This window comes from Phialemonium atrogriseum (genome assembly GCF_030411735.1).
Source record: "Phialemonium atrogriseum strain 8032-3 unplaced genomic scaffold QBC33scaffold_11, whole genome shotgun sequence".
Taxonomy (NCBI): Eukaryota; Fungi; Ascomycota; class Sordariomycetes; order Cephalothecales; family Cephalothecaceae; genus Phialemonium; species Phialemonium atrogriseum.
Window position 1 is genome coordinate 782,656 of NW_026848148.1, and position 22,459 is coordinate 805,114.

The 22,459-nt window shown below is 55.8% G+C and overlaps 8 protein-coding genes and 1 non-coding gene across 9 annotated transcripts; 4 read left to right on the forward strand and 5 right to left on the reverse strand.

The window, feature by feature from the left end:
* Nucleotides 1-1,079: 1,079 nt before the first annotated feature.
* Nucleotides 1,080-3,918, forward strand: QBC33DRAFT_610945 (ferric reductase like transmembrane component-domain-containing protein). Its single transcript, XM_060432432.1, has 7 exons — nt 1,080-1,574; nt 1,635-1,675; nt 1,742-2,089; nt 2,157-2,386; nt 2,441-2,502; nt 2,568-2,689; nt 2,742-3,918. The coding sequence occupies exons 1-7, from the start codon at nt 1,125-1,127 to the stop codon at nt 3,793-3,795; spliced, it is 2,307 nt and encodes a 768-aa protein (XP_060284080.1). The 5' UTR covers nt 1,080-1,124; the 3' UTR covers nt 3,796-3,918.
* A 296-nt stretch (nt 3,919-4,214) lies between these two features.
* On the reverse strand, nt 4,215-5,890 carry QBC33DRAFT_558694 (S-adenosyl-L-methionine-dependent methyltransferase; the record flags this gene model as incomplete). Its single annotated transcript, XM_060429903.1, has 9 exons — nt 4,215-4,448; nt 4,526-4,871; nt 4,955-5,044; nt 5,113-5,125; nt 5,185-5,212; nt 5,272-5,338; nt 5,410-5,451; nt 5,508-5,647; nt 5,705-5,890. 9 exons carry the CDS (start codon nt 5,888-5,890, stop codon nt 4,215-4,217), a joined length of 1,146 nt encoding a protein of 381 aa, XP_060284081.1.
* An 843-nt stretch (nt 5,891-6,733) lies between these two features.
* QBC33DRAFT_586059 (ASST-domain-containing protein) lies at nt 6,734-8,756 on the forward strand (the record flags this gene model as incomplete). The annotated part of the gene is made up of 3 exons (XM_060431462.1): nt 6,734-7,549; nt 7,612-7,677; nt 7,741-8,756. The coding sequence occupies exons 1-3, from the start codon at nt 6,994-6,996 to the stop codon at nt 8,754-8,756; spliced, it is 1,638 nt and encodes a 545-aa protein (XP_060284082.1). The 5' UTR covers nt 6,734-6,993.
* Nucleotides 8,716-9,690, reverse strand: QBC33DRAFT_61314 (oxoglutarate iron-dependent oxygenase). Its single transcript, XM_060432518.1, has one exon. It carries the CDS (start codon nt 9,423-9,425, stop codon nt 8,814-8,816), a length of 612 nt encoding a protein of 203 aa, XP_060284083.1. The 5' UTR covers nt 9,426-9,690; the 3' UTR covers nt 8,716-8,813.
* QBC33DRAFT_537620 (uncharacterized protein) lies at nt 9,413-10,368 on the reverse strand. Its single transcript, XM_060427808.1, has 2 exons — nt 9,725-10,368; nt 9,413-9,652 (listed from the first exon to the last, which is right to left on the reverse strand). Exons 1-2 carry the CDS (start codon nt 10,041-10,043, stop codon nt 9,462-9,464), a joined length of 510 nt encoding a protein of 169 aa, XP_060284084.1. The 5' UTR covers nt 10,044-10,368; the 3' UTR covers nt 9,413-9,461.
* A 675-nt stretch (nt 10,369-11,043) lies between these two features.
* QBC33DRAFT_450446 (cytochrome P450) lies at nt 11,044-12,722 on the reverse strand (the record flags this gene model as incomplete). Its single annotated transcript, XM_060424562.1, has 3 exons — nt 11,044-11,980; nt 12,055-12,501; nt 12,574-12,722. 3 exons carry the CDS (start codon nt 12,720-12,722, stop codon nt 11,044-11,046), a joined length of 1,533 nt encoding a protein of 510 aa, XP_060284085.1.
* Nucleotides 12,723-13,634: 912 nt separating this feature from the next.
* QBC33DRAFT_t40 lies at nt 13,635-13,724 on the reverse strand. The gene has a single exon. It is a non-coding gene; the product is annotated as a tRNA-Phe (tRNA).
* A 544-nt stretch (nt 13,725-14,268) lies between these two features.
* Nucleotides 14,269-16,762, forward strand: QBC33DRAFT_578073 (P-loop containing nucleoside triphosphate hydrolase protein; the record flags this gene model as incomplete). Its single annotated transcript, XM_060431030.1, has 3 exons — nt 14,269-14,349; nt 14,386-16,293; nt 16,379-16,762. 3 exons carry the CDS (start codon nt 14,269-14,271, stop codon nt 16,760-16,762), a joined length of 2,373 nt encoding a protein of 790 aa, XP_060284086.1.
* Nucleotides 16,763-18,201: 1,439 nt separating this feature from the next.
* On the forward strand, nt 18,202-20,452 carry QBC33DRAFT_558699 (uncharacterized protein; the record flags this gene model as incomplete). The annotated part of the gene is made up of 5 exons (XM_060429904.1): nt 18,202-18,258; nt 18,430-18,993; nt 19,067-19,389; nt 19,491-19,799; nt 19,867-20,452. The coding sequence occupies 5 exons, from the start codon at nt 18,202-18,204 to the stop codon at nt 20,450-20,452; spliced, it is 1,839 nt and encodes a 612-aa protein (XP_060284087.1).
* Between the last annotated feature and the right edge of the window lie 2,007 nt (nt 20,453-22,459).

A 22,459-nucleotide genomic window follows, 5' to 3' on the forward strand; every position in this document is an offset into this window, starting at 1 on the left:
GTCTCATTGCAGGGTAATTGACACTTGTCTAGCACTTGGGACGACTTCAAACATCATCTCTTCCCTGCTCATCCTCTCTGTTTTTCGCCCTCATAGCACCTTGACACGCCTATATAGATCCATTACCTACCCAGCACAGCCATCACCTTACTAAATGCGGTAGATCTTTTATCAGCCGCAGCGATTCTCACATCCAGCATTCACGCTTCTCTACTCATTTATTCTCGCTCAACCCAGCTATCTTCGGTAATATTGCTTGCCATTGGCGGGCTGCTCTCCCTCTACATCCCTCTCATAATCCTTGCAGACTGGGACCGGTTGATGGCAGAGCAGGGAGTATGACGGGACAGCTACGAGGCCATGCTGTTGGATTTTGTAGGGGCTAGTGGCTTTGGAATGAGAGACCTGGTCAACTGAGGTTCTGAGGTTGCCCTTGCAAATAATCTCATCTTGTCAGCAGTTGCTTGGGTGAAGTACCAATGCCAGTCGGTAGCCAGCTTCATTTTCCTTTCAAGCAAAGCAGATAAGACCTTGATTGGGAACAGCTATCCGATCCTTGGACATGATGCGTGTCCAAGGAAAGAAATTCGGTGCAGGGATACACCATCCTTCTTCCGTCAACCTTAAAAAATGCCCCCAGCTCGATAGCCAAAGCATCTGTGAAAGATTCGGTACACTTAACCTTGGACAACAAGAGAATTGACATGCGTGCATGGGCAGTTTACTAGTACCCTATGTCTGAGTGCAAGAGCAACTGCCAGCAGCAGCAATGGTAGCAGAGCTCAAGAGAAGTTGGGGCAACCAAAAGAAACCTAACAAAAGAGTCCGAGAACATGGTTGTTGGTTGTTCAAGCGACTCACGTGTTTTGGTAGGGTTTAGTCAGGTGACCTTCACCCCTCATCTATGGGGAAGAATACCTAGTGTACGTGTAGCATGTGAGCTTGCCCCCGTGCCCCCATGCCCCCTCACCTGAGTGGATCTGGGATCCACATTGGCTAGCCGAAGTCGGGCCCTGCAGACTGATCATCTGATAAGATAAAAACTGTTTATCGGGAGCCAGGAGCCTCCCGACGATGCAAACTTCGATTGCAGTGCGCCATTTGCACCGTCCAGCGTCGCGGCCATGCGTCGTACTGTATCATCTCCTGTCCTATTTTTACCGCTCCTTGCAGTATGGAACCAAATAGCCCTAGCAGCGGGCGATCCGGCCCGCGAGCTGTGCTTCAGCGGCTGTCAGATGTCCCTCCGGCCCCCTCACTTCAATGACACGGGGTCGGATAACTCCAAACTGGGCCAGGCGTGCCTCAGTCGCTTTGGAATCTTATCTCTGTACTTGTGCCTCGAGGTGCATTGTGAGGGAGACCACCAGACAGGGGGTCTGGCTCATCTTAATCGCTCATGCACCCAATACCTCCAGTCCCCCCTTCCACCCTTCGATGTCATCGCCAACTACACTGACGATGTCATCTCCGAACTGCGGCACCTTCGGCGGGAGGAAGCTGTCTACGAGACAGTACTGGGGGAAGTGGTCGTTCCCACCAAGAAGCTGTTTAAACTGTCCTACGACACTCTTGTACCACAGCCTTAACCTTGTTGCACCGTCATACCCAATGCGGCTTCTAACAGATCCTAGGACACCATTATATACGTTGAGAAATATCACTTTCTCTATGGGTACGTAGCAGAGACGGACCGCTACCCTCGCCCGAATCCTGGACCATTTCATACTAATTCATCCAGAGCGGCGATGTTTGTCTTCTGGACCCTTGTTGTCGTCATAGGCATGTGCAGCCGTATCATGTCAGCTATTCGCGATATTCCGCGAGGCGAATATCGACCGCTCTTGGGCGGAGACCAGCTTGAAAGCGACGAGATCTCCGCCTACAAGGGCGTCTCTGATGCCGGTCGTCGCTGGCTGTGGCTGAAGCGACACTTGACCGTCCCAGCAGCCTTCGGATATAGATGCGCGCAAAATGTCGGATGGTGCACCATCCCACCAAGGATCCAAAGCCTGACAATCCTCGTCTTCGTCATCATCAATATCTTCTTCTGCGTTCATGGCTATCGAGTGTTCCCCGGAAACATGTAGTGCGTCTCCTCAACACCCAGACGCCTCAGCTATGAGCCATCAACTAACTAACCATGATCCGCGCAGTTGGCCAGAGGTTTCGCCCCAAGTATGGCGCTACTTGTCAGATCGCACGGGAATTATCTCCTTTGCCAACTTTCCCATCATCTGGCTGTTTGGCATGCGGAACAACTTGCTGATGTGGCTTACGGGTTGGGATTTCGGAACCTTTAACAACTTCCACCGCTGGATCGCTCGCGTCGCCACCGTACAAGCCGTCGTCCACTCGGTTGGCTATACTGTTCTCGTTTTCAATGGTACATGATGCAGCTCTCTAGTCCCGCTTCTATCCCGGTTCTGACCAAATACAGACGGTGGCTGGCCTTACTTTGTCGGGTATTGGAGCCAGTTGTTTTGGTGGACAGGAGAATTGGTGAGCTTCGACCTCGATCCCCTGGGGCCGTGATTCCCCGAGTCGTGTTAACATTTGGTGGTCAGGCGACCATATTTATGTGCCTGCTGTTGGGGCTGTCTGTTTTCTGGATGCGCCGAAACTCGTACGAAACCTTTTTGATCTTACACATCGTTCTCTCGATTCTCATCTTGGTGATGATGTTGGGGTAAGTTGCTTCGATATACCGCAACGGAGCGAGACTTGCTAAAACCCCACAGTCATGTGTCCATATTTAAAGGACGCTTTGATGGCTTCATTTGGTCCTCCGCGCTAGTCTGGGGATTCGACCGCCTCCTTCGGCTTTCTCGCGTCCTTTCGTTTAACCCCAGGTTCTGGAGCACGCGCGCTAAAGCGACATACGATCCAAATTCCAACATCATCCGGCTGACAGTCCCCTATTCGACAAGCGCATACCAGCCAAAACCAGGCACTTACTACTATATCCACGTGTTGAACGATGCCCGTTTCTGGGAGAGCCATCCCTTCACGGTGGCCTCAACGACGGCCCGGCATTCCCCCAATGCCGACCAGACTAGCCGCCGCGACTCCATCCCCGCAGACGAGGTCTCGCTGCTCCTCCAAGGCGAACCCGGCCCCGCATCATCCACCGCGGCACTCGGACCACACCGTCCGCAGAACCCGCCCCCGCCCGCCACCATGACCTTCCTCCTGCGGCCCTACGACGGCTTCACCCGGCGCCTGCGCGACACCGCCGCCGCCGCCGCGGGGCATCACTCCTCCTCCCCGTCCCGACCACCCCCCGCGGCGTCGCTGCGCGTCCTCGTCGACGGGCCCTACGGCCACACGCAGCGCTTCGACCGCTTCGACGTCATCCTGTTTGTCGTCGGCGGCAGCGGCATCGTCGTGCCGCTGTCGCACCTCGCGAGCCTGTCGTCGTCGTCGCGGTCCGTGCGCGTCGTCTGGGCGGCGCGGGAGGAGCAGTTCGCCGCCGAGGTCCTGCGCGAGGACTTTGGCGGCGCCGGCGTGCTGGATGGCGGGTGGTTGGCCCTCGATGTGTATATCACGGGGGGGTCCGGATACGGGCACGGACATGGTAGGCCGCCCGCCTGGCCGGAGGCGGTGACGGTGTTGCATGGTAGGCCTGACGTTTGCGCCGAGGTGGAGTGTGCGGCTAGGACTGTCGGGGCTGGAAGCCTCGCGGTGGTGGCGTGTGGGCCGGCGAGGATGGCAGATGATGCGCGGCGAGCTGTCGTGGATATGTTGGGGAGGGGGTCGAATATAGAGTATTTCGAGGAGAGTTTTAGATGGTAGAATGTAGAGGCTGGTGGATAGACCAAGGCTGGGAGGTGGGACTGTGAGCATCTTATCTTGTTTAGATTCCTATAGAAAATATATAGCGTATGTGCATTGATTCTAACAGTTTTTGGCCCATGATAGTCGTCGGGACTTTTTCGATCAGAGGACTTAACCTCAATGAAGGAGCGAAGTTGACGTCTTTTCTTCTCATATCGAAATTACACGTCTCTCGTATCTCGTTTCCTGACACAGGATCCGCATACAGATGGTGTATCTCGGCACCTCGAAAATGCCTCTATTCCGTATAGGAGCTCTACCCGTGAAAGGCCGCGCTTCTATCCACAGCTGCCGGAGCGCTGGTAGCACCGCGAGCCCCTCATATATATATTAGCCAGCATCATTTGTGAGATGACGAAAACCTTGCTGCCACCAAACTATGCGGTGGGCTTCCGGCCCCAGACGACCTTCTGCCAGAAGTAGGGATGGAATTTCCTCGACCGAAGCTCCCGCCGGAGGTGGGCGATGTACACGCCAATCTCCATCTTGGTCCAGCCGACTGAGTTGGCCATGAAGAGCACAGTGCCCTCAATGTCCTGCTCAAGCGCGAGCTGCGTATACTTGCCGATCTCGCTGAGCTTGGGATCTCGAGGCCAGCCGCCGAGAGGGTTCTGTTTTCATTGCGGTTAACAATCTCCCCCTGGGATATAATTATTGTTTGCTTGAAGGAGTCGAGCCGCAGACATACCTTGAGATTCGCCTCTTCAATATCAACAAACCCCGCTTCCTCCATCGCCTTCCTCTGCGTGCCGTCCTTCACAACCGTGAACGATCGCCCCATCTTGCGACCCCCTTCGACGAAGAATTTTCCCCATTGGTTCATGGCGCTCGTCTCGTGGATGGAGCCATCGTCGCTCACGATATACGGCGATGCCTCGTGGCTCTCGATGAATCCGCCAGGCTTGAGGCTGTTGTAGGCGTGCTTGAAGAGGGCCGTCCAGTCAACGATGCTCCCGACCAGCCAGCGCATGTGGACGTAGTCAAGGGAATCGCGCGGGAAGGCCCATTCCTTCTGCGTGCAGTCGTCGATTTGGCTATAGATTAGCACGGTAGTTATTGTCAGCGGGCGTATAGGTGGTTGGACTGGATTGGTAATAGATAGATAAGTGGTTCTCACAACTCGAGGTTTGGCGGCACCCAGCTGGGTTGAATGGGCGAGATGTCAGTGCCAATGACCCTGGTGTTGGGAAATTCATCGGCAAAATCACTTTGCACCAGTTGGTTAGCCTCGAAATCCATTTTTCTCCCCTGGGAAGGATTGGATGAGGAGCATACATGGCCCAGATGCCTATTTTTCGCCGCCGTTAATTGATAGATGCTCGACTATACAAAGTCCTTTTCTCGTACCTGTGCCAGTTCCAATGTCGACGACTTTCTAGACGGCGCTGTTAGCTAATTAGGTAGCCAATGATATCTGATGGACTGGAGGCACACCTGTATGTCCTTCGGTAGTGGCGCTAGGTAGAGCTTGTCACCGATAAGGAGCGTGAGGACGTGATGGCTGCGGAAAACTGGTGAGTAATATAGCTCATGCATGGGTAGCTAGAAGATCGGTTCTCATTCTGGTCTTACTTGATATCCATCGCCTCGTTTTGTTTGTCGTCGTTTGTGCCCCTAATCTCTCCAGTCAGCTACCGGTGACTGCTAAGCCCAATGGAGGCTATACCAACCAGTATTGGGCATTGCCATGGTCGCTATGGTATGTTCTACCATGTATCGTCCTGTATTGGAAGATAGTAGAAGCTATGGATGCGCTGGAGCTGGCATTGTCACCCAGAGTTGAGTCACTATAATCTTGCGGATCGGTGCCCTATAGTTCGTGAATTAGCGGCTGGTTTTGCGGTTACCTGTCTCTGGAGTTGCTGACTTCTGCCAACTGCATCCACTGTTGGGGTCCGAGGATATCAGTCTCGGTTGTTGTATTCGGCGGGGGCGCCTCGGCAGCAGCAGGCTGCTCGATCGCCGTCTGAACGGAATCCTCTGAGGTCGGTAAGTTGGACACTCCATCATCAACTTCAGCAGCAGCTTTATTTGCGGCTTGGTTACCCGGCATCTTGACAGGATGGCAAGGCAAGAGGATGGTCACAGATGTCACAAATGTTGCACAGAACTGGCGGACACGCGGAGAAAGAATGAACACCTGATTTGTGCGACAACAGGGGAAAGCAGGATGAGACCACCTCTCAAACCTGCAGCCAACAACGTCAGGTATAGTTACATTCTGAGCATTTATCGTAGCAGCCTTGCATACAAAAGCGAGACTTGGGCCAATCCAAGCAGCCGAAGTCAAGTCAGCGCAAACTCATTTTCTGATCAGTCACTGTGGGGTTCGTTTCTCCAATGTCGAGTCTTGATTGATGTCTGAGCGCGGGCTCCGGGTCCTTCTTAGGTGACCTGTCGCTTTCAGTTGCGTCGATGCGCCAGAACAGCGGCCCGAAACGAATACAATATGACGTTGATGGGCCGAAGTCTCGAGAGCGTACAGTTCGACGCCACGTTTATTCGTCAGGCCGCCGGGCCGCCGGATGCCGAGCTGTTGAGCTGCAACTTCTGTTGTGATGTCGAAATTCTAACCAAGACGGGAAAGGTAGTGCATGCGTACCTATCTCATGTTGTAATCCAGCCAGTCACGTGAGTGGGGAGCCGACGATGATTCCAACCCCATCCTTGCGGTAGATACTGGAACTTCAGGAACGGCGATACGATGGCTCCGAGCAGAAGATATTGCTGTCTAGGTCATGCATTTATCTAGCTTGAGCTAATGCCAACAGTGAGCTGGCTGCTGAAGTCGCAATTGTCAGAACCGATGGCGCCACGAGCTCAGCTCCTCAAGGCGGGGTCCGCAAATGGTTCGCCCTGGCAAAGGATCTCAGGGGCAGAACGGCTTAGCCTTAAGAGGAAATCGCCCTCTCGATAGCCAATAGTTAGCGCTTTCGGCTGGTGGTTTCGATGCGGAGAAACCACAAAGCCATTGCGTGCGAATGGCGAGAGAAGTCGAAGGTCAGAGACGCATTCTCAAGGTGCGGGCTATCCGGGCATTAAATACGCTGTATCTCGTCGCCAAAAGCCAAGCCTCTCTGGCTTCACAGACTGCTTAAAGTCGCATAGGGATCCTTGCCGGTGTTGTGCGAGTCCCGACTAGAGGACCACCCAGAGATGAAGTCCCTTCTGTACACCGTCGCTCTCTGGCTATCGACAGCAGCAAGAGGGGCCCGTGCTGACTGGCAATACCGCTCACGGCCGGACCTCTCTCCGCCGAGACTCAATATCACCGTTCCCGCCGGCGACGGCATCGCCCCTGGCTACATCTTCGTCGGCCCGTATCCGGGTGTCGGCGGCGGGCCGGAACAGCCCGCGGCTTACATCTTCCGCAACGACGGCGACCTTGTCTGGTCGGGTCTGGGCTACCTCGCCGGCTGGGCCGCCAACATCCAGGTCGCCGAATACCAGGGACGGCCCGTCCTCCAGGCGTTCCAGGGCTCGGTGGATGTCTCCCACGGCCATGGCTTTGGCTCGGCCGTCCTGCTGGACCAGCACTACCGCCAGATTGAGGTTGTGCGGAGCCCGACGAATAAGCTGCTCGACCTGCACGAGTTCCGCATCGTCGACGGGAAGACGGCGCTGGTTGAGATCTACCAGCCCATTCCCTACGACTTGCGCCCTTATGGCGGCGCCGATGGGCAGCAGTGGATCGTGGATGGTATCATCCAAGGTGAGCAGTGCTCGGTAACGGGTACTATAGTAGTGATCTTGACCCTGACGGTGATTCGCCAGAGATCGACATCGAGACCGGAGAGCTGATCTTTGAGCGCCACACGCTTGACATCGTGGAACCGGCCGGTAAGTTGGGAGGAATAGCATCAGCCTGGTCCACATAACACCCATACTAACGTCCACTCACAGACAGCCTACATCCCCTGACTGGCTTCAACTCGACCGATGCGTGGGACTACTTCCACATCAACAGCGTCGACAAAGATGACGAGGGCAACTACCTAATATCGGGCCGGCACACGAGCGCCATCTACAAGCTCGACGGCCGCACCGGCTCCGTGATCTGGCAGCTCGGCGGCGCGCGCTCCAGCTTCACCTTTGACCCGCCGACGACGACGACGAAGCGCCCGTTCGGGCTGCAGCACGACGCGCGCTTCCTGTCTCGCTCGCCCGACGGCAATATCGAGACCATCTCGCTCTTCGACAACGGTGACGGCGTCGGCGGCTCGCCGAGCGCCGCCCGCGTCTACCGCCTCGACCACGCCGCGCGCGCCGCCGCCGAGGTGCGCGCCTACCCGGCGCCCGACGGCCTCTGGGCCGCGTCGCAGGGCAACGCGCAGGTGCTGCCCCTACCCGGCGGCGGTGCCGGGAACGGGAACGTGTTTGTCAATTGGGGGTCCGCCGGCGCCGTGACCGAGTTCGCGCCCGGCGGCGAGGTCCTCTTCCACGCGTATCTCGACTCCGGGCCCGGCGGGCGGACGGCCCAGAGCTATCGTGGGTTCCGGTTCGAGTGGGAGGGGCGCTCGGGCGAGACGCCGGCTGTGGTTGCGGTGCGGGACCCGAAGACCGGGGAGGCGGCTATTTATGTTTCGTGGAATGGTGATACCGTCACCAAGTCGTGGCGGTTCTATGTCCGTGGTGCCGCAGCCGGGTCTAAGGGGAGTAAAACGTCCAGTCTGGGGAGGGTGCCTCGCACTTCCTTCGAGACTGTTTTGAGGGTATCTCCAAGCGAGATTGACCGTGTCGGCAAGGGCGCGAGGGTTTTCGCTGAAGCCATCGACCACCATGGTGTGGTGCTGTCTAGGTCAGAGCCTGTCGTCATCAAGGAAGCCATCGAGCCGCTCAGAGGCAGCGGATTCAGGGACAGGGGCACTCAACAGTCTGTCCTTCAGGAGTTTGAAGTGGCCGACTTCACGGACTTGTGAACGAGATACGAGTTATCGAACGAGTGTATATTTGCGAATGATTCTTTCTTCCTATCCCTAGCAGTGTTCTCCCTCCCACCTGACCTGACGCAACGACACCGGGTGTTGGACTCGTCGGCGAAGCTCTAGGAGGCCGACTACCGAGCCATGGGACTTGAAATCTTCCCCTGCCAGAGCTCGCACCTCGACCAAAATGTCCCGGCTGGCACGCTTGTTCGCCACGTCATCCCAGGCCCTGGGTACCCGCGATTCCAGCCTGTGACCCCAGGTGCTGCTCAGAGTGATTGTGGGACACCCATCTGTCCCAGCGCGGCGGTAGCGGAAGATGCAGGCGAAGCCGCTTTCGCCGTTCCAAATCTCCATCGTCTGCAGCTTTGGCCTCTCCATGGCGGCACCCGCCGCGGCCTGGACCAGGTCGTTGACGCTGCGTCTCTCTGCGGTAGGGTGCAGGAGCTGCGACGTGAGGGCCAGCGACTCAAGGTTCGGCCATTCAGGTTTGTAGATGGGCCAGGGGATGTTTCCGCTCGCATCTGTGGCTGTTTCCAAGACTGATTTGCAATACACCCACTTGCCAAGGCGCCCCATCTCTGTAACATGGCGGCTCTCGACTGGCGACAAACGCGACATGAGGGCTCTTTGCGCGCCGCCACGTGATGGGTCTAGAGACATAGGTGAAGAGCCTGGCCAGAAATCTTTGAGAAATTCCTAGGAATCGGCAAGAAACGCCACAGACAGGTGCTCAAAGGAGCGGCTCTCATCTGCCAGGGTCGTGCCCAAAAAAGGGTGTAAGTCTCTCTTGCTATGCCCGTGGAAGAATAGGTTATGGTCCTCAAAGATGGAAAGGCTTTTAAGAGTATGTGCTCCTTGTAAGTACTCGTCGAGTCTGGGTTGGTAACCTGTGACATTATAAGCATCTGCATACAGCTACCCCAAGCAACTAATCAAAACTGCTGTAGCATGAGACATACCGGTATCGAAACTGTGATGAATCCGGCACCAGGGTTCAACAGTTACACTTTCGAGTCCAGGCAAGCTCCTGAGGATCCCAAACAGCGCCGCGGGATGGACAAAACGAAAATGTTGTCGACGGACAAGTAAACCCTTAACCACAGGAGCGCGTGGGAGTTCATTATCGTTCTGGCACCAAGACTGCTGAAGTCGAGGTTGAGCGCGCTTCCGAAGACTCGTAGGTTCGCCGAACCGCCAGGATTGACCAGCCCCGCTAGCGCCATCTGCCCAGCCGTGGAGAGCATCGCAACATCGATGGCGTCGCCGTGTGCAAGACATATTAGTATCAAATTCCTCATATGTGCAATTTTCGTCGTGCTGGTGTGGATAAATGTCTTTGTCGAGGCGATAGTCACGAAAATAATGTTCCGAGTCGCTCGGGGAGTGTGCGCTGAGCTCCAAGACTGGTCCCCCATCGGCTAACCCAAACGGTCCTTTCTTTTTCCAGGAGCCGAGGACTTTCAGTAATTCCCATATGATGTTTGTAAAAATTTGGTTGTTGTTGTTGGTTGCCTGGGACTTGCTTTCGTACAACTGACAAGAGCGGCAGTCATATTGTGGGAGTGTGACGCGTAGCCATACATGCCTAACGATTCTCCTCCGGTGACGCCGAACGATTCGATCGAAATCAGGGAGGCACGACTGATACAAAACTAGTCTCTAGAAGTTTTCTTTCTCAAAGAAAGTCTGCCATTTTCTGGAGACAGCGGCGTAAGCGCTCCTATCACCGTGATTGTTTCCAGGCAGTGACACCACCTCTAGGACCATAACCCGGATTTCAGGCGGCAGATCGTGCCACTTTGCCATCATGGCAAATGATAAGGTGGACTAAGAGAATTTGAAATGTCGGAAATTGTGGTGGGAATGTGAAAATGTGAAAGCCGGGCTCGTTTTCAGAATTTTAGTACTCATTCATGGATGGCATTAAAAGTTAAATCAGCAAGTGCCAACTTACCTTACTAAGGGTCGTAGCATGTAAGATAAGTTTGTTAATGCCCCTGACGCCTTTTAAACTCTGCTATTATTAGGTTTAGCAGTCGCTCTTGCCGTCAGACGCAGAAGCAGCTGGTTTGGGGAAGGGAACTCAAGAGTCTGGGGAGTTTGAAGAGGCTAAATTCAGGGGACTTATAGATGAGATAGAAGTTGTCGAGCAAAACAGGAATTCTTAACATTCTCGGTACAGAGAGCCAGGTGATAACACCATCCAACTCCTAGATCAGTAGACATAAGAGTCACCTACCCGCAAGAAAATACAAACCCAACCACGAAAACAACAATCCTAAAGAGCAAACTTCCAAGTGACTCCCTCCCACCCCTCCCTCCTGCCAACCACGACCGGTCCCCCCTCCCACCCCCCCGCCGGCTTCGCCGCCTCGCCCATCCTCGACTCAACCATACGAATCCTCTCCGCCAGCAGACCGACCACCTCAAACCCAAGCACCAGCACCGCCGCAAAGCCGAGGTTCTCGGCGAGCGCGAACCTCCTCCCGGGACACAGATGCCTCCCACCGCCAAACGGCACCCACGCCACCTTGCGCAGGCGCCTCCTCCCCTCCGCGTCCCCTTCGTCGTCGTCGTCGCCGACGACGAAGCGGCGGGCATCGAACTCGTCCGCGTCGGCGCCCCAGATGGGCCGGTGTCGGTGCACGGCGCGCGCCGGCATCATGACCGTCGAGCCCGCGCGGAGCAGGTACGACCGCCCGCCGCCGCTGCCGCCGTCGGTGACGACCGTGTCCTCGCGCGCCTGCCGGAACGTGATGATCTGGCTGGCCAGGCGGACAGATTCGCGGTAGCAACTGGTCAGGAGGGGGCACTTTGTCTCGAGGTGGGCGAGCTTGATAGTGATGATGGCCTCGGTGCCGGAGGGGCGCTGGAGTTCCAGCGCCTGGGTCAGCTCGGAGCGGAGGTCGCGGATGAGGTCTGGGCGTAGGAAGATGTTGGAGATGTACCAGAACAGGATGGGGATCGTGTTGCTTGTGGCGGCGAGCATGACGGAGACCTCGTTCTTGGAGATCTCGTCGATGGGGAGGCCGTATTGTCGGATGAGATTGGTGCGGGTGCGTACGAACGCGCTCGTCTGGCTGTCTTGGTCAAGCTGCTGTCTGTAGTATGGCTCCAGCGCGTTTGACACCTTCGTGCGGGCGAGGTGTGCCGAGCGAGCCACGATGGAGGGGAGGATGCCGAGCATGAGAGGCGCCATGTAGTCCGCGAAGTCCCTGGGTCAGCAGCTGTTAGCCGGGTCGAGGCTCAACAAGACGGTGTGGCGTGCCACAGGCTAGCAAGTAATTACCATTGTGCATCTATAACGGTCGGGTCCTTGCCGTATGGGTTGTTCTCCCGGCCGAAGAGCCCCACCGATGTGGCGTAACTCATTACTTCTCTCAACCACATGTACAAGTTTGGGACCTCGAGCCCGCGGCCGCCAATGATGTTCAGGGTGTCGGCAACACAGTCCATGGTGGACAGCGTCAGGTCATGCAAGGCATCGCCCGACAGGGTGGTCTGGAAGACGCGCTGCATTGGGCCAGACATGGACTCATGGATACCGTCCCGACCAAGCATGGCGTCGAGGGTGCCCTGCTTTATTCCGAAGATGCGTGGGATGAAATTGGCGGTAAACGCTTCAGGCTCCATATTCTTGGACCGCATTGCAGACTGCTGCAGTGGTGCCGAGAAGATCACATATAGCTTCTTATTCATGATCGGCAGCGTGGCTATGGGGAGGTTCGTCCTCTCGCTGGTCCCTGTTAATGAATGTTCCGACATAGCGATGATCGGGATGCCAAGGGCCTCGAAGATTTTGACTTACTAGAGCTGGCTGAAATAAGAGACCCGGCTCGTCATGAGACCAAGGAGGTGTCCAACAAGAGGAACCCGGGGTTTTACTAGCGGGGGCTCGCTTGGATCTAGTCGTGGGTTCGATAGGTACGGAAGAAAAGCCATAAGAGCCACGGCCATAATACAGAGAGCATACTGGGCGAATGCCGTCGTTTCGGGGTTGTCAAGGGCAGACATGTTCTTGTCAACAATGCGAGTCATGGTCCAGTTCTCGGTCCTGAGATCACTCGCTAAAATGGGAAGGCAAACATGGTGGGAGAAGCCGATTTAAGGGCGAAGAGGGGACAATGCAACGGATATGGCCAGGGTCAAGAACTTGGTTCAGCTCCGAAATGTTTAGTATTGTCCAGTTTTGGTTCATATTGTTCCTTTGGTGCGCAGCCAACAACCGTAGCCGAATCCGTCATGGGAAGGAGCCTCGGCATTAAAGGACAGCCAACAGAGCGCCACATGCATAGCTGCTATCGAGATGCATCCAGATTTCAGCATGTGCCGAGCCAAATGGTGCCCTGACCATAATACCAGACAGCGCGTCGAGTTGTGATGAACTATGATGCTAGCTCCATAGCTTCAAGCCATATAGATAGGTCAGATTTAACCTGGTCTAGGAAGACAACACAGCCAAATTCCTCGCTATAGGTCTGGCCGTATCTACCCAAATGAAAGACTCAGTGGTCTTTCCAGCCGTTTCAGTGTCCAGAGATTGGATTCCCAGGTCAACTAACACCTTTCAGGATTTGCAACACCCACAGTCTCCATTTCTGGTGAGAGGCGCAGAGTGAAGGTTCGTTGTAATATGACGAACAGAGGATCATACGGAGAAAAATCGTCTGAGACAGATAAAAAGACGGTTGGTTCATTGACGAGCTTATCGGATGAGATGGACGGACAACTCTATGAGAAACAACAAAGATTGATCGATTTCACTCCCAGGTGAGGTGGGGGGAAAATAAAAAAAAATTGGCCAATGATTGGCCAAGGTCACCCACCTCCAGGTCATCTTTAAAGATGGAAAAAGAGGTGCAAAAATAATGGGGTAGACCGGGATCGAACCGGTGACCTTCAGATTTGAGATTGAAGTTTGACTTCAGTCTGACGCGCTCCCAACTACGCTACTGCCCCAATTGATGGAAGTATGTTGGGTAAATCCTTTACATATAGGTAAGATTCGGGCCCAAGCGCGCTCCGGAGTGTGGGGCGGTGGGTCGTCCTCACTTTATTCTTCCAGGGGTTCAAAGGGGGTGGCGTCTTCGTCGCGCTGCAATTCGCGCTGCAATCCTTAATTTTATTGTGTTAATGCCTGCGTGCCTGCCTCTCCTTCCTGTATGTAGTACGCTGTCTTTATTTTTTATTTTATTTTTTGCCCAGATTCGTTGTGTGCAAGCAAGAAGTGGCTGCAGCTGATTCTATCTGCCCAACCAATCAGAGCGCTGCTTTTTGTCTGTTGGCACTACCTGAAACATAGGATCCATTGTGATCACATCTCAGGCGGTTAACGTGGTGAGAGTGAAGTGAATGTGACTGTCTGCCAGTATGAAATTTTCTGCTTCTCATCCTATTCATCCTACTCAGACCCTACCTATATCACATCACCGCCACATTCTTCGACTAACATTGTCCAGCACTAGCATCAGCACCAGTCATCATTTGATCCCTCATACCCAGGATGGCTGAATCTCTCCTAGACCGGAAGGCTTTGGAACAGCTGTCTGCTCGGCTGGACGGTTCCAATGATCCGCCCAAAGAGGTTGGGGCAGCGGATCTGCTCGAGCTTGACTCGAAGGCTTTCGAGCAGCTGAACTCGGAGCAGAAGGCGCTGCTGGACACAGTTGACAGCCTGAGGGATCTGGGAGTGGATGAATATGTGGATCTTCCTCAGGTCATCGTTGTGGGTAATCAGTCGTCGGGCAAAAGCTCTGTTCTCGAAGCGATTTCCCGCGTCCGTTTCCCCGCCAGCGGCACCCTCTGCACCCGATTTGCTACAGAGCTGGTCCTCCGGTCGGCGCCCCAGGTCAAGATTGGCGTGAGCGTGGTCAAGTCTTCGGAAGATTCCGCGTCAAACCCCGATCAGAACCGGCTCCCTTTCGAAGAGACCAGCTTCAGCAGGGATGCGCTCCCCAAGATCATCGAGCGCGCCAAGGCCCACATGGGCATCCGGGAAGGGTCGGGCACCGCCTACTCCAAGGACATTCTTCGCGTCGAGATATCTGGGCCGGAACTCCTACCTCTGACACTCGTTGACCTCCCAGGATTTTTCCACACCGAGACGAAAGAGCAGACGGAAGAGGGAAAGGCCATTGTTAACAAGCTCGCCGAGAGATATATGCGGCAGTCCAAGAGCATCATCCTCGCCGTGGTGTCCGCTGGGTATGACCTTGCCAACCAGATAGTACTTGGAGAGGCCAAGCGTCACGATCCTCACAAGGAGAGAACGCTCGGCATAGTCACCAAGCCGGACTTGTTAATCCCGGGCACGACCGGCGAGCGCCATTTTGTTCAGGTGGCCAAGAACGAGGAGACTGCAAACGTCCTCAAGCTGGGATGGCACGTGCTCCGGAACCGAGACGAACGGGATGAAGGTAGTTCGCATGATGCGAGAGACAAGAAGGAAGCCGAGTTTCTCCAGTCCGGGGCCTGGTCCAGAGTGTATTCAAAGGACAAGGGCATCGACGAGCTCCGAAAGAAGCTGAGCAAGGTGCTGGTCAGCCACATCAAGCGGAGCCTCCCCAGCCTGATCTCGGACATTGAGAAGCACCTAGCCCAGAAGCGGGAAGCCCTGGCGCGTCTCGGCAAGCCGCGATGCAACCCCTCGGATCTCCGAACTTACATGCACGACATCGCTTCCGCCTTCCAGGGTTTGGTCCAGGACGCCGTCCGTGGAGACTACAATAACAAATTCTTCGGCGGCCTTTCCCAAGACAATGGACATGCTGCCTCGGGGGACATCCGGAAACTTCGGGCGACTCTCAGGAACCTGAATCGCGCCTTTGATGCCGTCCTGTCAACCAAAGGGGCGAGCCACGCGATTCAATGGCGCGGCCAGGAGGTTTCCGAGACCTCAGCCGACAAAATTCCCGATTCTCTCCAGCCGTTCATTGAGCTCTACGACGTCAAATCCCCGCCCCCCATAGCTATCGATCGTCTTCTTCTCGAGCTCGAGAGCATTGCCTCGGAGAATCAGGGCGTCGAGTTCCCGGGCTCGCCAAACGGGGACCTTGCCCGGATGTTCTTCCGGCGGCAGGCCGAGCCGTGGAGAGGGATTGCGCAGAGCCACATCGACCTGGTCTTGGCTGTTACCAAGAAATTTGTCGAAACAGCCATGGAACACGTCGTGGGTGATGATACCAATACTCGCAATGCAGTCCTGGTCAGTTGTGTGGATCCCTTTTTCGACACCAAGCGGGCCATCTTGAAGGAGAAACTCGACGAACTACTTCGTCCATACAACTCCAAGTATGCCCTTCCGCTGGAGAGCGAGTTCCGATCGAGGCTGTCGAGCACAACGGTAAACAGACTGGCGAGCCAGGTCAAGGAACACCTGCGGCTTGAGTACCCTGGATCGTTCGCCGAGCCTGCCTTGATAAGGGTGACCGATCAGGCAATCAAGGAAGCCATCGTTGCCGTGCCAGATAGCAAGGCAGGCGAGTTCGGGACGGAGAAAATGGTCGACATTGTGAACGTATACTATGAGGTGCGTTACTCTCATCACACCGCCTCTTCGCCATGGGCGATATTGCCAAAAAGATACAGACTTGCTAACCTGTGTGACTGGGTAGATGTCTCTTAGGACGTTTACCGAAAATGTCATCTCCCTCGCGGTCGAGAACTGCCTGGTCAGCGATATCGACGAGATCTTGACCCCTCGGGCGGTGGACCGGATGGACGAGGCTCGGCTCAAGCAACTGGCTGCCGAATCGGAAGACGTCCAGACGCTACGCCGGGAGCTGGAGCGCCAGGTGGGAGACCTGCGGGCCGGATTGCAGAAGTGTCAACAATACAAGCCCCGAGAGGCTACCCGTGTGTTCCCCCCCCTCAAAGGAATGTGCAATATTGGGAAAGATGAATTACTAACCGTCTGCCCAAGTCCTCCCTCCGGGCCTTTCCGGGCCTCGTCCCTCTTCATCTTCAGGCAAACCTGCTCACAGGCCCCGATCAGGTGAGCACCGCCGACCTCTGCTCAGGCCGCCCCCAACCAACATACTGACCGTCTTGGTTTCGTTTAGTAACTCCCTCCCCATCGCCAAAGCCCGAACCGCTTGCAAGCCAGCCAAAACCCACTGGGTCATCGCAACCCCGGTCGGCCGACGTAAAGCCCAGCAAAACCACGGCAGCTACCGCTCAAAACACGGTAGCGACCATCCCGAACCCATCGCCCAAGCCAAGCTCAAATGCTCCCACGCCAGGCTCTTTATTCCCGACACCGTCTCCGAATCCGTTTGGATATATCAATTCCACGCCCCCCTTCGCCTCGTCTCCGGCGTCCGGCAGCCGCACCACCTCCATGTTGGGTGGGGTCCCGGCCCAGACGATAACTCCGACCGCAGGGCCGGGCCTCTTCGACCTCCCAGGAGCCCCCTTCGCCCCCCCGAAACCATTGTCCTCGAGCTCCTTATTCAACACTTCGTCCACTCCCGCCAAGCAACACGCTTTCGGCGACCTCGGCACTTCGCCCGCTGCCGCCAGCTAAACCACCCTTGGCTCGCTCTACCAACCGGCCGGCTCTTCATCCGCAAAATCACCGTCCTCGATCGCCGCCACCAAGGGATCCGGTACGTCCCCCATTGGGGCCTAGCGCGAAACCCGCTGTTTTGCTGATTGCTTGTGCCGCCCGGGGTTACCAGGCTTCCCTCCAACGGCCCGGCCCTTTGGGCGCCCTGCTCTGTGGTACCCCGGAATCGACGCGGTCCCTGCCGATGCGCCTGCTCTGGTCTCATCAGGTCGTTATTACGATTCTGAAGTTTTGGGCTCTTGTGAAGTCACGGCCGTTTATCAGAAGTTTTCAGCTGAGGAGTTGGGTTAAAACGCTTGTATTTGTCGTTGGCGTGAAAGTCCGCTTGCCGACGTCATCGTTGTAACCTGTCCATCTGCGAGCAAGGAAACGGACAGCACGGAGGCCGTAAGAGGTTAAATTGTGATTACCCGGGTAGAAGGAGAGATATGTTTGTGTGATTGTACTGTTTAATACAAGGTCCGGTCCAGGAGAGTGCCAGAGTGCTCATCAGATTCTCGTCATGTAATTTTGCGTACTGCCTTGTTCTGCAACAAAAACCACGGGAACTACCGCGTCATCACGTCGGTTTAAATGGTAGGACGCTCCCGTCCTTATTGGAAGCGAGCAAGACTACGTAGTTCGTACGTCAAGCCAATTGCCACCCGCAGTCCGGATACTCCCAGGGTTTCCCAATGTCATCTTTGGTACTACTGCAGCGATCATCTGGGGGCGGCGCGATTATTGCAAGACAATCAAGATACAAGCTACCCGACCTGTAACCAGCACGAATGGAGTCCAGCAGCGCAGGGAGATCAGCCCGCCTTTCCCGATCTATCGCCCCATGGATGGACTCCCGACTCCAGAGCCAGAGCAGTCCGGAGTACCAAAATGGCACAAAGCTACAGGCCCTTCTCCCAAAGCCATCTGAGACACCGGACCCACCAGGTCGGTCCCCGGAAATAATCTCGCCCAATCTCACTATTCCGCGCAGGCAGGCCACAAGTGTTGCCTGTGAACGTTGCCGGGCAAAGAGAACTAAAGTAAGACACTGTCCCCCCGCCCCGACCATCCATCGCACCACGCCGGAACACCAACTAACCCCAAACTCCGTGCCAGTGCGACGGGGCCCGACCGGAATGCAGTCGATGTGAGCGGCTCGAGGTCGAGTGCCACTACGACGCGGGGCCGGACGAGACGCGCGCGCTAGCGCGAAAGCGCAAGTACGAGGAGATTCTGGACGGCTACGGCAGCCTGCGGGACCTCTTCCAGCTGATACAGACGCGGCCCGTCGCGGAGGCCGCCGAGATCGTGCTGCGGATCCGGCGGGGGTCGGACCCGCACGCCGTGCTCCGGCTACTACGCGACGGCGACCTACTACTTGAGGCGTCGACCACGGCGCGCAGGAGCGCCGACGAGGCCAGGGAGCGGGCCGTCGAGCGCGTCGAGGCCGCCGCGCTGCACCAGAGCCCCGTCAAGGTGCCGGCCCGGCCGTGGACCGACGTCGCCGGCGACGGGATCGTGTCGGAGCTGGTGTCCATCTTCTTTGCCATCGAGCAGCCGTTCATCGCCACGTACGTCGACAGGAGGTGCTTCGTCGAGGAGATGAGGGCCGCCAAGCCGGGGAGGGACCTCGACTTTTGCTCCCCGCTGCTGGTCGACGCCATCTGTGCGTACAGTGCCGTTAGTTCTCCAGTCCCCCCTTTCTTCTTGCATCGCGCCCCTGACACACACACAACGCTTCCCCACCCTCTAGTTCACGTCAAACAGCGCCAAGTCCGTGGACAAGATACAGGGCGGGAACACGCGAGAGCGGTTCTTCGCCGAGGCCAAGAGGAAGCTCGACCGGGAGGCCGGCAGGCCGTCGCTGCCGACGGTCATGGCGCTGCACATGATGTTCCGCTACTCGTCCGCGGCGGGCATGGACCGCGCGGGGGCGCTGTACCGCCTCCACTCGTGCGAGATGTTCAAGCGCCTGGGGCTGGGCCGCGAGGTCCCCCGGGGACACCGCCGCCACTACGGCGGAAGGTACCGGCGGGCCTTGTCGCGGGCCGCCTGGGGGCTTTTCTGCGCCGAGAGGTGATTTTCCTACCTTCTGGCTTCGATCCAACCTCAGCTCCTGCGCTGCCTGGTTCTGCGAAAGAGGATTCTGACGTTGTCTGTCTGGCGAACCGTTCTAGCATCTGCGCCTTCGTCTACATCCAGCCGTCGCTGATACCGATCCCGAAGCTGCCGAGGGTGTTCAACGCCAACAGGGGGGACCTGGACAAGCGCGCCCCCCACGACCAGTACCTCGACGCCGAGTGCGACATGTCGATCCTGTTCTACGAGATCATGTGCTACAACCGCAGTGCCCGCAACCATCTCGGCGACGAGGACGACATCAAACAGAGGCTGGCCCTGTACGAGAAGCGCGCGAGATGGGAACCGCCCCCGTTCGGCGGCCCGAGCCGGGGCCAGCTGGGGTTCGGCCAGGCCATCTTCCTGGGGTGCGCGCAATACCCTGCCTCCATTTTACCCCACACCAACTAACCAGCCCAATCCTCCCCCCCACAGGGCCTACTCCTCCGTAGCAGCAGTCGGCCTCTTCCGGCCCCTCGACTCCCGCCCCATCACCCTCCCCTCCGGCCTCGGCACGCCGCGCAGCCTGACGATCCGGCACTGCGCCGACATCATGGCGCACCTCGCCGCCTTCGAGGAGCGCTTCCCGCTCGAGTGGGTGCTCGGCAGCGTGGCGACCATGTACTTCTCCTACGTGGCCAGCATCAGCCTCGTCGCCTTCCTGGACGCCGAGCCTGCCGCCGCCGGCGCGCCCTTCGTCCAGGCGTGCCGCCACTTCCACGCCGCCGCGACCAGCTTCCCCGTCGCCGCCGCCCTGCTCAGGGGCCTGCAGGCCGCGGCGCTGGAGCTCGGCGTCGCGCTGCCGCGGGGGTGCGAGGGGTATTTCGCGAGGGCGGGAGTGCCGCGCGGGGAGGAGGAGGACGGGGAGGACGCGGGGGACGTGCCCATTGGATATATCATTCCCGACCTTGCGGAGGTTGCGGATCAGCTGGGGGAGGAGGATGGGGAGGGTGATGACTCTGAGGCGCTTGGGGTCGAGCTGGGGAAGATCATTGAGAAGTGGAGTGCCTTGACGGACTGAGGGGTGGAGGAGCCCGTGGGCGAATCCAGAAGGTGGAGGCGGAACATTTCTCTCCTGGTTACAACATGTACCTCTGTCTGTGCTACTGTTTATGGCTCTGGCAATCCTGACGTATCTGGAATCGGGGTAAGCTATTCCTTGGAGGTAATTATACATAAAATAAACGAAAGGCAATGACTTCATACTACATACAAGGAATTGTCAACCTTATCCTTGGACCTATTCTTACACTTTTTATTCTTGTCTCTAACTGGCGAACCAATGTCGACTCTGTCGAGCTGAGATCTTCCCTTCCTGCGTGGTTACATGCAGTTATTTCTCTTGCACGATATCACCATCCAGCTAATCATATAATTGGAGTTTCTGTAATTCTTGCCTCAGTAATTTGTCTTCTCAAGGAGCACCTTTATCCGAGATATCCTTTATAGACTCACTCACTGTGTGTCAGCTCCTTAATATCCTTTGTTGTTCTGCGACCGAAATGGTTTTATTTGAGGATTATGGCAATACAAGTGGTGGTGTCACTTTTACCTTTTATCGAGTATTTATATTTGTGCTAGGGTCGGTTATTATTCCGTACAAGAGTTTTCAGTTCTCGAAGTCGGTGGTCTTGCAACAAATATCAAAGTTTTGTGCTTTTGGGTGAGATTCCCCTTTACTTCCATCCTCGATCGAATCCGGTGTATCTACTTAGGGGCATCTCGATGTATAACCGACGTTATAATCACAATTTTCGTCGGATTAGCTCTAATTATTCTTATTTATCTTTTCGTTCGCGTTTTCGCTCAGTTTCAACGGCAGATTCTACCAGTTTACCGGCGCATTACGGACAAGGTTTACCTTCCTTTCAGTGAGTTTTCTACTGGGAGACATCTTAAAGGGTTCGGCATCATTGGCTTCACTGTTGTTCCTGTGGTTACGTCTGGGTTTGGTATATGGCACCTAGTTATATATTACAACGCATCCGTCAACAACTTCAAGTCGCGGTTGGAGAGGCTTACCAGGACTCTGAGTGGGGGTTTGGACAAGTTATGGCCGTTTTGCTATCGATTCCTCTTATTGGAGAGTCACTACGGGCGTTGTCAAAGGCGTTATTCGGCGAGGTGCACTGGTGATTGGCAAATCAGTCACCAGTGTCAGGAATGAAATTCTGCCCTAGTGTGCCCATATATTATCAGGAAATAAAGTGATATTGGTCTACATTTGCCTGTATAGCATCTGTCGCTCGCCTCTGCTCTTGGAGCAAATCATTCCTCTCCCCCTATCTCCTTTCTTGTCCCCAAATACGCGAGGCCTCCCCCGTTCCGCTCGACACTTGTCATCTCCTGCATCCAATTGCGGTCAGGAGGTGGTCAGAGAACACCGTACGTCAAGACACGCGGTGGTATACGGCTGCGTTGCCTGAAGACAAGGACTTGGTTCCACGGCTGAATGGATAGAGAAACAAGCGTCTCAATTGTCTGGCAGAGCCGCCTGTGAAATATTGGGTGAAGGTTGTTAGTATATGACCTATAATCTTCACCTTTGTCGAAGCAGACTCTTCAGTAAAGTCGACATCAAATGGGAGACACTGGAAGTTATAGGAGAATGGGCAGGGACCAGTTCCCAACCATGGACCCGTTGCCAGGCCTCGTAACCACGACCACGATCGCAACCGCGCTCTCGGCCCCTTTTGCCGCCGCGTTCTCAATCCCATTCGAAAAATACCGGGTGACCCTGGTGATGTTTTTGTAACGCTGTAATGAATGCATGGTTAGTCTGCACCAACATTCAGCTAGTGGCGGAATGCTAGCAAGAAACAGGGAGATCCAAGGATTGCCTAGAAGTACAGGGCAAACTGCTGGCGCTAGGCTTGGAAAGGGGAGTTGAAGGAATAAGGGTTGGTTTTCTAGTTTTGTACTCAGAGCATGTTTCCTCGGGTCTTGATCCTGCTAACCATCAACTCTAGCAGGGAATGAGCTCGCGATATTGCATTTGGTTGTTGTTTGTCGTCTAATTACCGAGTTG